This window comes from Chrysemys picta, chromosome 20 (assembly GCF_011386835.1).
Source record: "Chrysemys picta bellii isolate R12L10 chromosome 20, ASM1138683v2, whole genome shotgun sequence".
Lineage (NCBI taxonomy): Eukaryota > Metazoa > Chordata > Testudines > Emydidae > Chrysemys > Chrysemys picta.
Window position 1 is genome coordinate 23744290 of NC_088810.1, and position 13795 is coordinate 23758084.

The 13795-nt window shown below is 49.5% G+C and overlaps 1 protein-coding gene across 1 annotated transcript; it reads right to left on the reverse strand.

The window, feature by feature from the left end:
- Positions 1–3240: 3240 nt before the first annotated feature.
- On the reverse strand, positions 3241–8903 carry S100A7 (S100 calcium binding protein A7). The gene is made up of 3 exons (XM_005280619.5): positions 5150–8903; positions 4328–4519; positions 3241–3663 (listed from the first exon to the last, which is right to left on the reverse strand). Exons 2-3 carry the CDS (start codon positions 4496–4498, stop codon positions 3457–3459), a joined length of 378 nt encoding a protein of 125 aa, XP_005280676.1. The 5' UTR covers positions 4499–4519; positions 5150–8903; the 3' UTR covers positions 3241–3456.
- Positions 8904–13795: the final 4892 nt, after the last annotated feature.

Below are 13795 nucleotides of genomic sequence, written 5' to 3' on the forward strand. Positions count from 1 at the left end.
TTAGACCGGGAGAGAGCAATCAGCGAAGGCTGTCAAGCCCCGAAGACACTCAGAACTGTCATTCTTCGAAACTCCCTGGATTTGTCTCCCACCCCTGGACAGCTCAGACCCCAGTTTCACTAGGGACTGATGCCCCGTTTCAAGTGACCCTGGAAGATTTAGTATCCTCCAGGGCCTGTGGGGTTTTGTTGCATTAAAAAGTAATTGCCCCCAAAATATCCTCTTTTTTTTTTTTTGCTTCTGATTTCACAGATCCTGGGAGCCAAGCTAGAGAACAGGTTCTGACCTGATTGCTTGTTGCCCCATAGCTACGCACACAGAAATCTTTTCTGTGCAGCTATCAGCAATCTCCTTGGAAATCTTTTCTGCGCAGCTATCAGCAATCTCCTTTAAGGAGCCCGTTTGACCAGGTTGAACACTTTTGCATTCCAATGCGTATAGCAACAAAACAATCAGCTCCAGCCTTCAGCCATCCCCTTTGTTTGCCTCTGTGCCTAGACAGCGTTGGGACCCGAATGACGGTACCTCCTCTACGAAGTCCTAAAGTCAGGATCTACAATACCAGCCCCACTGGATGGGATTTGCATGGCCTAGCAAAGCCTCCCGGGCCCTGTCTGCACACACTGGCTTAAAAACGGAGTTAAGGGAAACGAGCACAGACCTTGGTGTGGACACTCAGATCAGTTTAGCATCTCCCCAGGTGAGGGGAATGAGTGGAGGAGTCAATGTCAGAAGGGGAAGTATGTGACTTGAAACCGGGCTTGCTGGGGACTGTGGGAGGGGGCTAGTGGCTATCCAGAGAGATGATCCTTCCTGAGCACTCAGGCAGAGGGAGCAGTGCAGGGAGCAGGAAGGTTGGAGTTCAGTGTTAGCCAATACCTATATGTTACACATAGTATACACCATGTTAATAGGTATTATGTGCTTGGGATTGTTACATTACACACTATGTACTGCGCACCGTACGCCCACCGTTCTGTTCACCCCGTCGGGTATCCCACAAACCCTTTGCAAAGCTGAAGTCAGCCTTGACATTCGAAAATAGGATCCATGTCAGAGCAAAGGTGCATGAATACTTTCTCCCCAGTGCACTTAGGGAGTCCTGTCATGGCTCACCACTATCTGGAGTGGAGTTTACCGAACTAGGCATGGGGCAAGACAAGGAGGTACCTTCCGGACCAGTCCCGGGAATTCTAGCATCCAGAATAAAGCAAGGTACAGAACAAGCTAAGGAACTGGTATGAACTGGTGGATTGGATGTAGAGGAAGGTTGGTAATAAATACTGCTAGCTGAACTGCATCTCTTTGAAGCACACCTTGTGTGTAAGGTGACCACGCTGTGAGAATATGCTTCCCAGACAGAGGGGTTGTATGTCCCATTGTACTCTCGACAATAAACGGGGCTACGCTTGGTTATCTGGTCTCTTGAACATTTTTAAGACTGACCCATGAGGGCAGTCAAACAATCGGCTGCAGCTTGTAGGCAATATGGGATCAGGAGGTGTTGGCTAGGAGTCTTTTGAGCCTATATGGAAACGAGGGAGTGGATGGACCCAAAGCCGGGCTGGGAAAACCCAACTATAGACATAATTCTGGACCCCCGAATGGGGTTAGCACTGTTTGGATGAGATGCATACACACGCCCAGGACAAAGGAAAGTCCAACACCTGATCGCTGGCAGGCTCCTCTGTACCCATTTGCTAGGATAAGGTCTATCTTCATCACACCATTTACGCTGGGAGTTCCTTGCCACACCATCCGGGAGGCAGAACATGCTGGTCACTTGCCAGAAGCTGGTGATTCAGGGCTAAGTGATTTTGTGGTGCTACATAAAAGTGATTGTACGCTATCCAGCCAGAGATGGGATGGGCATATTATAGCCATGGTTACTTATTTCTACAGCTCCAAAAATCTACCAGGGGCATACGAGAGAAGCATCCACCATCCTGAATGGTGCAAAGGGAACCCGCTGGCTCAGTGGTTGTTGCATGTCCCACTCAAGTGGTTGCTCCAGGAGAGGATAAGAGTCTACTAACACTGCCCACAAACGGAGTTACTCCTTTAGCTCAAGTGGTGAAGGCTCATCTTTTAGCACTGGCGGTCCGGAGTTCAATTCTGCCTGACCACCCACCCAGCAAAGTGCCAGGTCACCAGAGCTAACGTGGTGGATTTCGGAGGTGGGAACATCAGGATGGGACCATGTGCTCCAGTGAGAGCTGTGTACCAGGGTGGCCTCATCGCTCTTTGCAAGCATGGACTGTGATGCATATAAACACAGGGTAAAAAGTGATAGGAGAGAAAGGGTGCTCTCGAAAAGCTGACCCAGCATTAAGGAGAGCGCTTCTGTCACAATACCTCTGCCTAGGAAGAGGAGTGAGGCCAGGGGTCGGCATGCACAGCTGAGCATCTCACTAGCACCATGAGGAAGATGCTTCAGGCCATGCCCTGCACTCTGCCTCTGCCCTCTTGCAGGAAGCTTCATAGAATCATAGAATCTCAGGGGTAGAAGGGACCTCAGGAGATCATCTAGTCCAACCCCCTGCTCAAAGCAGGACCAATCCCCAACTAAATCACTTGCTGTCCACTGTATTCTGCTCACACTTGTCTTGGACCAGGTCCCATTTGCTCCCTAATGTGAGTACGATGCGAGGACTTGAACGACCAAGGTGCGACTGCAAGCTGATATGGCATTAGCCTGTATTTGAACAGCACGGCGTGATTGTGTCATGTTTAATCCCCCGCTCACACTGCCCCAGCCTCACTGCTATTCAGCTGTATTTCGTTTCCTTCCTTGCCGTTTGGCAGAAGGCCAAGGCTGAGGAATGCAGAAGGGAAGCAACTTGCCAACCTTTGCCCAGTGTCCGAGTGGAGCAGTGGTGGGTGGGAACAGAACCCAGGAATCCTGGCTGGTGTTTAGAATAGAACCCATGTGTCTTGACTCCCAGAACCTCCGTTTTACCCACCAGACAATCCTTCCTCCCAGTCCAGTGAGATGAGAAGCAACATGACTTGGCTACGTTTATGCCGAGTCAATGGCAAATGTGAGAGCAGAACCAAGGAGTCCTGTCTCCCCGTCCTGTGCTGGGAATAGAGACCAGACTTCCTGACTCTGCTTGTATCTTATCCGCCGGGCCACCCTTCCTCTCCCACCCCCCTTTACACGCCGTGATTAGCACACAAGTCCCAGCGGGTTACACCATTGTCAGGAGACTGAAGCACACAGCAAACAGACACAAGGGATTGCGTTAGAGGCAAGTTTTATTGCTACATTATCAGCCCAAACAGGCAAAGATTCTCTGGTTACATTCGATATTTGCAAAATCTCGTCTTGTTTTAACTCGAAGGGTCTCCCTGACTTCGGTGGTTAGGGTCATCGCTGGGGTTAGTGCCACAGCCATGACACCCGTGCCCAGAGGAGCTTCCAGCAGCGGGGCCAGAATTATGCTCATGCCCAAGTTAATTGGGGCCATGCCCATGCCCATGCCCATGCCCATCACCCGGCTTCCCAGACCCTTCATCACAAGCCCCGTGTGAGAGATCATGAGCATGTATGGCCAATTTTGCCAGCGTGGTAACGAACTCTTCGAAATGGAGTTGTCCATTTTTGTTTTTGTCGGTCTTCTTAAACAGGTCTTCTATGTATTCGTCCTCTGTCTTCCCGCGCTGCAAAAGAAGGAAGAGTCAAAGGAAGAATCCATTAGCAACACGGTGGTAGGAGGTTCCACTGCCCAGTGCCAGCGGTGGTCAATGAACCCTCCTTGCAACTTTTAACAGCAAAATACTATTCTGCGACTTCTGGATTTGGGGAGAGATTTGAAAGCTCCAAAGGGCTGCTAGACACCTGGCTCCCAGGGGGAGATAGCTGACTGCTAATCACTGACAGCGAAAATATAAAAGTGAAAGTGCTTCGAGAAAACCCTCCATGTGTACCATGAAATCCCCATTCATCTCTCTGAGTCTACTCAACCATTTCTTTGGTCCTTACTAGCCGTGCCGGCTTTTCCATCAAGGCATTTGCCTAAGACAGGAAGAGAGAAGGTCCAGAATAAAGTCCAGGCTCTCTTGGTCTCTGGATGTTTATCGACCGAGTGTTCTTCTCCACGCTAGTGGAGCAAACAGTAGGTTAAAGCAGCATAAATCGACGCTCAATAGCATTTACTTTCAGATGAACTTCTACTCCCCTACTTGACTCTCAGGGCACTAATGTGGTGAATGTCTCCCAGAGAAGTAAAGCGAAGGAAAAGGATAGGCCAGATCCCCAGGGGCGTAAAGCACCATCGTGGAGACTCCCAACACCTCCCACAGACAGTACCATGTCTCTGCTTACCGGGATAGTGCACGCCAGAAATGACTTGGCATGCTGTTTTAGCAGCTGCTTGAACTCCTGCTTCTGCAGGAAATCATCCGAGTTGGGCCTTTTTTCAGAGTACTCGTGGTACACATCGATTACATCATTCAAGGCTGTTTCCAGTTTGCTGGTAGGCAGTCCGCTTGTCATCTTGCTGAGTGTCTAGGGAACCTGAAACAGGAAGACAGTTATCTAAGAAACTGTTAGACTATAGAATACACGAATGAATGCTCCCTTCTGTCTCGGTCCGCCTTGATCAACACTTCTCCAGTCTGCGGAAGGTACCAAGAACAGTATCATGTTATTACTGGTTTTCAAATAGCTCGGAGAGTGCTGTGCATAGACGGTCCCTGCCTCTAAGAGGGGATTATTGATCCCATTTCACAGATGGGGAATTGAGACACAGAGTGATTATGATCACTCAGGGAAGCTATGGCAGAGTGGGAATTAACCCCAGCTCTCCTCAGCCTTAGTCCAGCAGCGTACCCATGAAGGCAGCTTTTCCTGCGGAAAGCAGGCATTTGGATGTTCCCTTACCTTTCCCATGAGCCCTGCGTCTGCCCCCCCGATGTTCAAACACAGAATCTAAAGCCCTCTCCGTGTGCCTTGGAGACTATCCTGTACTTCCAGCAGCATTTCCTACCCCTGCGTCAGTGGGGGGGGATCCTGCTTTGTGATCTCCCTGAAGCGGCCCGGCAGTGTCCCCTGTTTATAAAGCGCTATACAAGGCAGTTGGTTAGAAAAGCCAGGGTGTGGTTCAAATAAATAAATAATAAGGCTACTTATCATAAACAGACTTACCCGAGTCTTGGAGATCAGAAGAGGAGATGATCAGTCAGGTGTGGTGAAGCCAGTGCAGAGATCAGACACTTTTATACTCTCCTTGCACTGAGTTTAGTACACACACAGACAACGCCCTCAGATGGTGCATTATTGTTTTCGTTCTTTAAGGCTCTCTGGAGTCTTGTGCAATGCACTGCACCCAGCACGCCCAGGCGAGAATTCTGGAACCGGTCCAGAAAGTGACGCCTGCCAGGGTCACTTCAGAGGCACAGTCTGGGCGTTTGCTCTGTGCGACCAGCCGGCACGGGGTACAGACAGGGGTGCAGGAATCCTGAGGCTGGTATGTGCGTTCTAGTTCCCCAAACAGCATTATGGGGGGTCTCAAAAGCCAGTGCCACACTGGTCATCAAAGTCATTGCAAAACAACTGTATGGATGTTGTTATAGAATATCAGGGTTGGAAGGGACTTCAGGAGGTCATCTAGTCCAACCCCCTGCTCAAAGAAGGACCAATCCCCAGACAGATTTTTGCCCCAGATCCCTAAATGGCCCCCTCAAGGATTGAGCTCACAACCCTGGGTTTAGCAGGCCAATGCTCAAACCACTGAGCTATCCCTCCTCCCCACTGAAAATGTGTTCTTTGAGTCTGTGTCCAGCGAAGGTGAAAACCAAGTTCTGTCAGACAAGAGATGTTTAATCTGTAAAGCTGGTCCACAGTGGGCCTCCTACCACCCGTCTGAACTGAATGCAAAGGAAGGATTGCGAGAACTTCAGAAAGAAATGAAGAGGAAGAGAAAAACAGTGGGGCAGTCGGGGGGGGCATAGACCTCACTTCGAAGGATTGCTCTGCTATATTTGGGGTGCAGAGAAGACACCCCCCACCTAGGAAGTCAATGGATAGCGGATTTGCTTTATGAAAGTAGGATCTCAACCAGGCTTGGCTGAAAATGCTGCCAGATCTTCAGCTCCTATAAATCAGTGTCGTTTGTTGATTTCAATGGCACAACGTTGACTTGATACCAGCTGGGGGCTCTCTGACCCATTGACTTCAATGGAGCTCTGCTGGGGATTTGGCCCTCTGACTTCACTAGATCCATGCCCCTTTACACAGCTTAAGATATGACTCGGTGTCTTTAGTTTCTCAAGCCAAGAACGCAATGTTCCAGGTAAATTTTTGTTTCCTGTACATGTGGGCGGTAGGTAATGGCCCAGATTTCTTCATTCTCTTGCTCACACTTTTAAGCCCATGAACTATCTGCTCCGCCCTCCATTCTGCATCTCCCTAGGGACTTCTCCTTTCTCAACAGTTTTCTAAGGGAGTTTCTTGCAAAGGAGACGAGGGCTACACCCCTGAAATCTGCCCAAGGCTTATTAAATGGGTGGCATATCACAGCAGCGTTTTTCGTTATCTTACTAGGAGCAAAACTGAGACAAAGTCAGCAGTTAGCCCCTGTTGGCCTGGCCTCTTTTAACTCATCTGGTAAAACAGCAATTTGTCACCTCCCCTGAATTCTCTGAGATGGACCTTTTTCCCCACTAGAAATCCGTTCTCTATAACCAGCATTTTGCACTGCCAAGCCGTGTCACCTGCCAGCTTTTTCCTGCCTTCAGGAAAACTTGTGAGACTTGAAAGAAAGAACCGGCCGTTGCTCCAATCATTCCTTCTCGTGATGGGCGGATTGGACACCCCTCTTCCCTCCACTCATTCTGGAAGGGACATCCCAACCTTGTCCACTCAGGTCCCGATCCCCCACGCACACTCCATGCACTTCATGGGAATGGAGCAGTAACACGAAGTCATTCCCCCTGAACCGATGCCAAAGTCTTGCCTCGACTGGAGACGCTGCCAGCCGGGCATGGATGAGTTGCCAAACTAAAGTCATCGCAGCACATGATAAAAGCTTCGGGCATTTCAATCAAGTGCATCATCCTTTTGATAGAAAGTTCAATGCCACCTACTGTGTTGTGCAGCCTTTTCTATTTCTCCAAGGGGTATGCCTCAGGAACCCCAGTTCGCAGGCTTGACCTCTTCCTTGGCTCGCTCTGTAAGGTAACAAAGACAACTTAGCGCAGACAGTAACATTCAGCTTGTCTTGATTTGGGGTCAAAGCATTTCCCTCCCTCCCCAACACTTCTTCACACTCCCAGTCGAGGAATACCCCATTAACGCGACCATCTGAGTCAACCATTCCCCCATAGCCATTCACCCTCTCCATTACAGGGCAAAGTTTAGCTTTTTTTAAAAGAAACCTTCACACTGGAAGGTCAAATGGCCCATGCATCAGTCTTTAAAATATGTCCACTGGCTGCCTTCTTCAATGGAAAATATCCTCGCCACACTTATCGACTGATTCATAGATTTTCTAAGGCCAGAAGGAGCCATCTAATCCAACATTCTCCATAACCCAGCCCACAGAATTTTACCCAGTCATTCCTGTATCCGGCCAACAGCTTGTGGGTGAACTAGGGTATGTCTACACTACGAAATTAGGTCGATTTTATAGAAGTTGATTTTTAGAAATCGATTTTATACAGTTGATTGCCTATGTCCACACTAAGCGCATTAAGTCGGCGGAGTGTGTCCTCACTACCGTGGCTAGCATCGACTCACGGAGCGGTGCACTGTGGGTAGCTATCCCACAGTTCCCGCCGTCTCCGCCACCCATTGGAATTCTGGGGTAAGCTCCCAATGCCTGATGGGGCAAAAACATTGTCGCGGGTGGTTTTGGGTACATGTCATCAGTCGCCCCTCCCTCCGTGAAAGCAACGTCAGACAATCGTTTTGCGTCTTTTTTCCATGCAGACGCCATACCATGGCAAGCCTGGAGCCCGCTCAGCTCAGCTCACCGTCACCCAGGCAGTTGTGAGCATTGTAAACAGCTCGTGCATTATACTGCAGTATGTGCAGAACCGGACTAAGAGACGGCAGCACGAGGAGGATTTTGATGAGGACATGGACACAGACGTTCCTGAAAGCACGGGCTGTGGCAACTGGGACATTATGGTGGCACTGGGGCTGTTGATAGAGTGGAACGCCGATTCTGGGCCCGGCAAACAAGCACAGACTGGTGGGACCGCATAGTATTGCAGGTATGGGATGATTCACAGTGGCTGCGAAACTTTTGCATGCATAAGGCCACTTTCCTGGAACTCTGTGAGTTGCTTTCCCCCACCCTGAAGTGCAGGAATCCCAAGATGAGAGCTGCCTTGACTGTTGAGAAGCGAGTGGCGACAGCCCTGTGGAAGCTTGCAACACCAGACTGCTACCGATCAGTCGGGAATCAATTTGGAGTGGGCAAGTCTACTGTGGGGACTGCTGTGATCCAAGTCGCCAATGCATTCACTGACGTTCTGTAATCAAGGGTAGTGACTCTGGGAAATGTGCAGGTCATAGTGGATGGCTTTGCTGCAGTGGGGTTCCCTAACTGTGGTGGGGCGATAGACAGAACGCATATCCCCATCTTGGCACTGGACCACCTTGCCAACCAGTACATAAACCGCAAGGGGTACTTCTCAATGGTGCTGCAAGCACTGGTGGATCATAAGGGACGTTTCACCGACATCAACATGGGATGGCCAGGAAAGATGCATGACGCTCGCATATTTAGGAACTCCGGGCTGTTCGAGCAGCTGCAAGAAGGGACTTAATTCCCAGACCACAAAATTACCATTGGGGATGTTGAAATGCCAATCGTTATCCTTGGGGACCCCTTGCTCCCATAGTTCATGAAGCCTGGACAGTAGTAAGGAGCAGTTCAACTATAGGCTGAGCAAGTGCAGAATGGTAGTAGAATGTGCCTTTGGACGTTTAAAAGCTCGCTGGCGCTGTTTGCTGATTAGGTTAGATGGAGCCACCTCCTCGCCGTCCCCCCGCATTCTTGGGCGTCTGGGTGAGGAGGCTATGGAACATGGGGAGGAGGGTAGGTGGTTATACTGTGCTCTTGTTGGCTTTCCTGCAGCTCCAACACATGCTTCATCATGTCCATTTGCTCGCCCAACAGATGCTTCAGCATGTCCATTTGCTCCCCCATTAGCCTCAGCATCGCATCCTGCCTCCGCTCTTCGCACTCACTCAATTCTTTCCTGGCCTCTGCCACTGAGTGCCTCCATGCATTAAGCTGTGCCCTACCAGTGCGCAGGGCCGGCTCTAGCGTTTTTGCCGCCCCAAGCAGAAAAAAAAAAAAAAAAAAAGCTTTTATCGCGATCGGCGGCAGCTCTAGCGCCGCTTCATTCTACGGAGGCAATTCGGCGGCAGGTCCTTCGCTCCGAGAGGGAGTGACGGCCCCGCCGCCAAATTGCCGCCAAACAGCCGGACGTGCCGCCCCCCTCTTCATTGGCCACCCCAGGCACCTGCTTGCTACGCTGGTGCCTGGAGCCAGCCTGTTAGTGCGGGAGGACTGCATCAGCTCAGAAAATGTCATCGCGAGTGCATTTTTTTCACCTTCTAATCTGCAATAACCGCAGAGACGGAGATGATAGGGGGAGCGTAGAAACATTTGCACCTGGGGGGAGATAAAAAGGGAGAGTAAAATTGGGTTGGCTTCTTATGCCTTCATAACATGTGGGAATGTTTTCAAACTGCAGTGCCCCCCTTTCCCAGAGCAAGCAATGGGTTGGGTTTCACATTTAAAAGGAGGGGCTGCAGTATTCGGGTAGATGTGCAGCACACACCTACCCCCACCCCACCACGTGGCTATTCTCCGGGATGATTCCTTCTCCCCCGCCCCACCACGTGGCTATTCTCTGGGATGATTCCTTCTCCCCCGCCTCCCCCCCACCGCGTGGCTATTCTCTGGGATGATCCCTTTTAGCCAAGCACAAACAGCCCAGCATGAACTTTTACTGTTCCCTTACAAAAATTCCCCTATTTCAACCAGGTGACCATGAACACTATTGCTTTTAAACACTGTACTGTAGTTACAAATGTTCACTCACCAGAGGTGTTACCAGATTTGCCCATTACTTTGGGGTATGCTCATTTATTCGGGTTACTCCTCTGGGGAAGGGGATTCTGTAATCCTATCAATGTACTGCTTGTGTCACTTGTGTTTTCATATGGAGCTCTACTTCTCCCTTCTGCAAGTCCCCTCCCAATGGAGCTATCCTGCAGGACCTAGGTTCCCCAGGGCTGGGTTCCTCCAGCCCCAAAACCGGATGAACACACACGGACCGGGTCAATCAGCATTGTCAAGCTGACCCCTTATCTGTCTCTGGACTCACTGGGCTGGAGGAAGCAGCACTTTCAAGCTGCCCCCCCCTCATATGCCCCTGAGCTCAATGGACTGGGTCAAGCAGCACTTTCAAGCTGTTACCCTTATGCGTCCCAGATTCAGCACGTCCCTATCCCCACTCTCACATCACAATTGTACTGGCAGTAACCTACTTGATGAGCAAACCCCGCAGTATTCTGGGCGCTGCAGGGATCTTTAGCTTAGGTAAAAGAAGCGTTGCTGTAGAGTGAATGGGGGAAGCTAAAAACACAAACGAGTAAAGTTCAGCAAGAGGGAGAGAAGCAACCAACTTAACCATAGAAGTTATTTATTGAATAATAGTGATAACTACACAAGGACCTAAACCAACATAACAGTTACATTATTAAAGGTTAATACCTAAGGTAGAAAGGAAAACAGAGAGAGAGAAAGAGGGGGTGTCTCACCCACTCCATGAGGCTTGAACTGGTCGGGGTTCCCAGATGATGGTGGTAGCGGAGGGACCTGAATGCTGGAGACAGGCAGAGCCCCCAGCACGATCAGTCAGGAGATGGAGTTCCGGTGGAACTGATGCATAGTTTGGATCTAAGCATCAGAACCCTGACTGAAGGGTGAGTAGGGATTTTTGTAGAGAAATTACAATGGTTCAAGGGAGAACACTAGATTTGTTTCTAGGTAAGCTGATGACTCCAGGGTTTTCTTTAGACTAGACAATAGGAGCTGATCACTCTTGGCTCTGGGTGGTGTTTTCTTCCAGGGAGCTCACAATGCAACTAGGCTGCTTCAGTATTTGGATATCAATTAAGGATTCATTTCTAGAATTAATTGGGTAGAAGCTTTCGTGGGTAAAAACCTCACTTCTTCAGATGCATAGAGTGAAAGTTACAGATGCAGGCATTATATACTGACCCATGGAGAGCAGGGAGTTACTTCGCAAGTGGAGAACCAGTGCTGACAGGGCCAATTCAATCAGGGTGGATGTAATCCACTCCCAATAATAGATGAGGAGGTGTCAATTCCAGGAGAGGAAAAGCTGCTTCTATAATGAGCCAGCCACTCCCAGTCCCTATTCAAGCCCAGATTAATGGTGTTAAATTTGCAAATGAATTTTAGTTCGTCTGTTTCTCTTTGAAGTCTGTTTCTGAAGTTTTTTTGTTCAATGATAGTGACTTTTAAATAGAATGACCAGGGAGATTGAAGTGTTCACTTACTGGCTTTTGTATGTTACCATTCCTGATGTCCGATTTGTGTCCATTTATTCTTTTACGGAGGGACTGTCCGGTTTGGCCAATGTACATGGCAGAGGGGCATTGCTGGCACATGATGGCATATATAACATTAGTGGATGTGCAGGTGAATGAGCCCTTGATGGTGTGGCTGATGCGGTTGGGTCCTCTGATGGTGTCGCCAGAGTAAATATGGGGACAGAAATGGACAAAAATCGGACACTAAGACAGAACAAATGACTTGACCTTCTTGCATCTGAAGAAGTGAGGTTCTTACCCACGAAAGCTTATGCTCCCAATACTTCTGTTAGTCTCAAAGGTGCCACAGGACCCGCTGTTGCTTTTTACAGATTCAGACTAACACGGATACCCCTCTGATACTCAACTTTCACTCTATGCATCTGAAGAAGTGAGGTTTTTACCCACGAAAGCTTATGCCCAAATAAATCTGTTAGTCTTTAAGGTGCCACCAGACTCCTTGTTGTTTTTGTAGATACAGACTAACCCGGCTACCCCCTGAGACTTGATTACTAGAATTGGTCTGATAACTGCTGAGCTGGTGTGTGCAGACATAGGTTCATTAGCATCTGGAGCAGAGATTCCCAGGATGCAGTGCTTCCCTGCTTTTTCTGGTCCCAGAGTTCAGTGTGGTTCTCTGTTCTCCATTCTGTATGTAAATGGAGATGTCTCCCTGTCCCATCATTCATGCAGATGAGGCAAGGGGAGTTGTCTCTGCTCTCCATTCTGTATGCTAATGGAAATGTCTTAATCTTGTCACCCTTGTCAGGAGGGGTCTAGGTGTGTCTCCCAACACCCTTCACTGCTCTCTGCAAGTTTTTTTCCTCTGATGGGTTTTGGTTTAAGCAAAGGCTGGGGGGGAGGGTGTCTTTCATGAGTCAGGCTGGATACTACACCCTGGTTCCCCAAGAACACAGAGGTGTCTGATATCAGAGGGGCCTTCTCCGGCTTCAGGCTTGGGGATCCCACCATGGGAGGGTATTGGCTCCAGGGTGATGAAAAGGTCCTGGCTGCCAGGGAGAAGGGATTCACCACCTGCCTGCTGCACATTCTCCTCATCCTCCGCCTCTTCCTCATCCTCCTCCGTGTTGCGTGAGACTCCTCCCTTGCAGATGTCCATGGACAGTGGTGGGGCGGTGGTAGGGTCCCCCCTTAGAATGCCATGCAGCTGTTCATAGAAGCATCACGTATGGGGCTGTGACCCGAAGCGACCATTTGCCTCCTTTGTCTTGGTAGGCTTGCCTGAGCTCCTTAACTTTCACGCGGCCCTGCTGTGTGTCCCTGGGGTAGCCTCTGTCCAACATGCCCTGGGAGATTTTGGCAAATATATTTGCATTTCTTCTTTTGGATCAGAGTTCTGCCTGCACAGATCCTTCTCCCCAGACAGCAATCAGATCCAGTGTCTCCCGTTCACTCCATGCTGGAGCTCGTTTGCGATTCTGGGACTGCATGGTCACCTGTGCTGCTGAGCTCGCCACGCTGACCAAACAGGAAATGAAATTCAAAAGTTCCCAGGGCTTTTCCTGTGTACCTGGCTAGTGCATCGGAGTTGAAAGTGCTGTCCAGAGCGGTCACAATGGAGCACTCTGGGATAGCTCCCGGAGGCCAATACCGTCAAATTGCGGCCACACTACCCCAAATTCGACCCAGCAAGGTCGATTTTAGCGCTACTCCCCTCGCTGGGGAGGAGTGCAGAAGTCGATTTTAAGAGCCCTTTAGGTCGACGGAACAACCGGGTTGGTTGTGTGGACGCAGTCATTTTTAAATCAACCTAACGCGGCTAAATTCGACCTAACCCCGTAGTGTAGACCAGGCCTTAGACAGATCTCCAATCTTGATTTAGAGACGTCAAGTGACGGAAAAACCATCGTGTCTCTTTAGAAGGTGCCTCAAGGGTTCAGTACCCTCACTGTCAAGTAATTGCACCTTATTTCCTGTTTGAATTTGTCTAGCTTCAACATCCAGCCATTGGATCTTGCTAGGCTTTTGTCTGCTAAAGCAAAAATGACCTCTAGTATCAGACATCTTCTCCCTAGGCAGATACTTATAGACCATGATCAAGTCACCTCATAACCTCGTCTTGATAAACTAAACAGATTGGACGTCTCAAGTCTTTAAAGCAGGTTTCCCAGTCTTCTAAAAACATCATTCTTGTGTCTCTCTTCTGAACCCTCCCCAATTAAGGTTAATTAAGGGCTCTCGCTCCCCTGC

What these genes read in the sequence shown, in the direction of transcription:
- S100A7 (XM_005280619.5), bottom strand. Translation starts at nt 4,498, where the DNA reads ATGACAAGCGGACTGCCTACCAGCAAACTGGAAACAGCCTTGAATGAT. An exon ending in TTCTGGCGTGCACTATCCCG is followed by an intron (nt 3,664 to 4,327) that starts GTAAGCAGAGAC and finishes CTTCTTTTGCAG; the next exon opens with CGCGGGAAGACAGAGGACGA.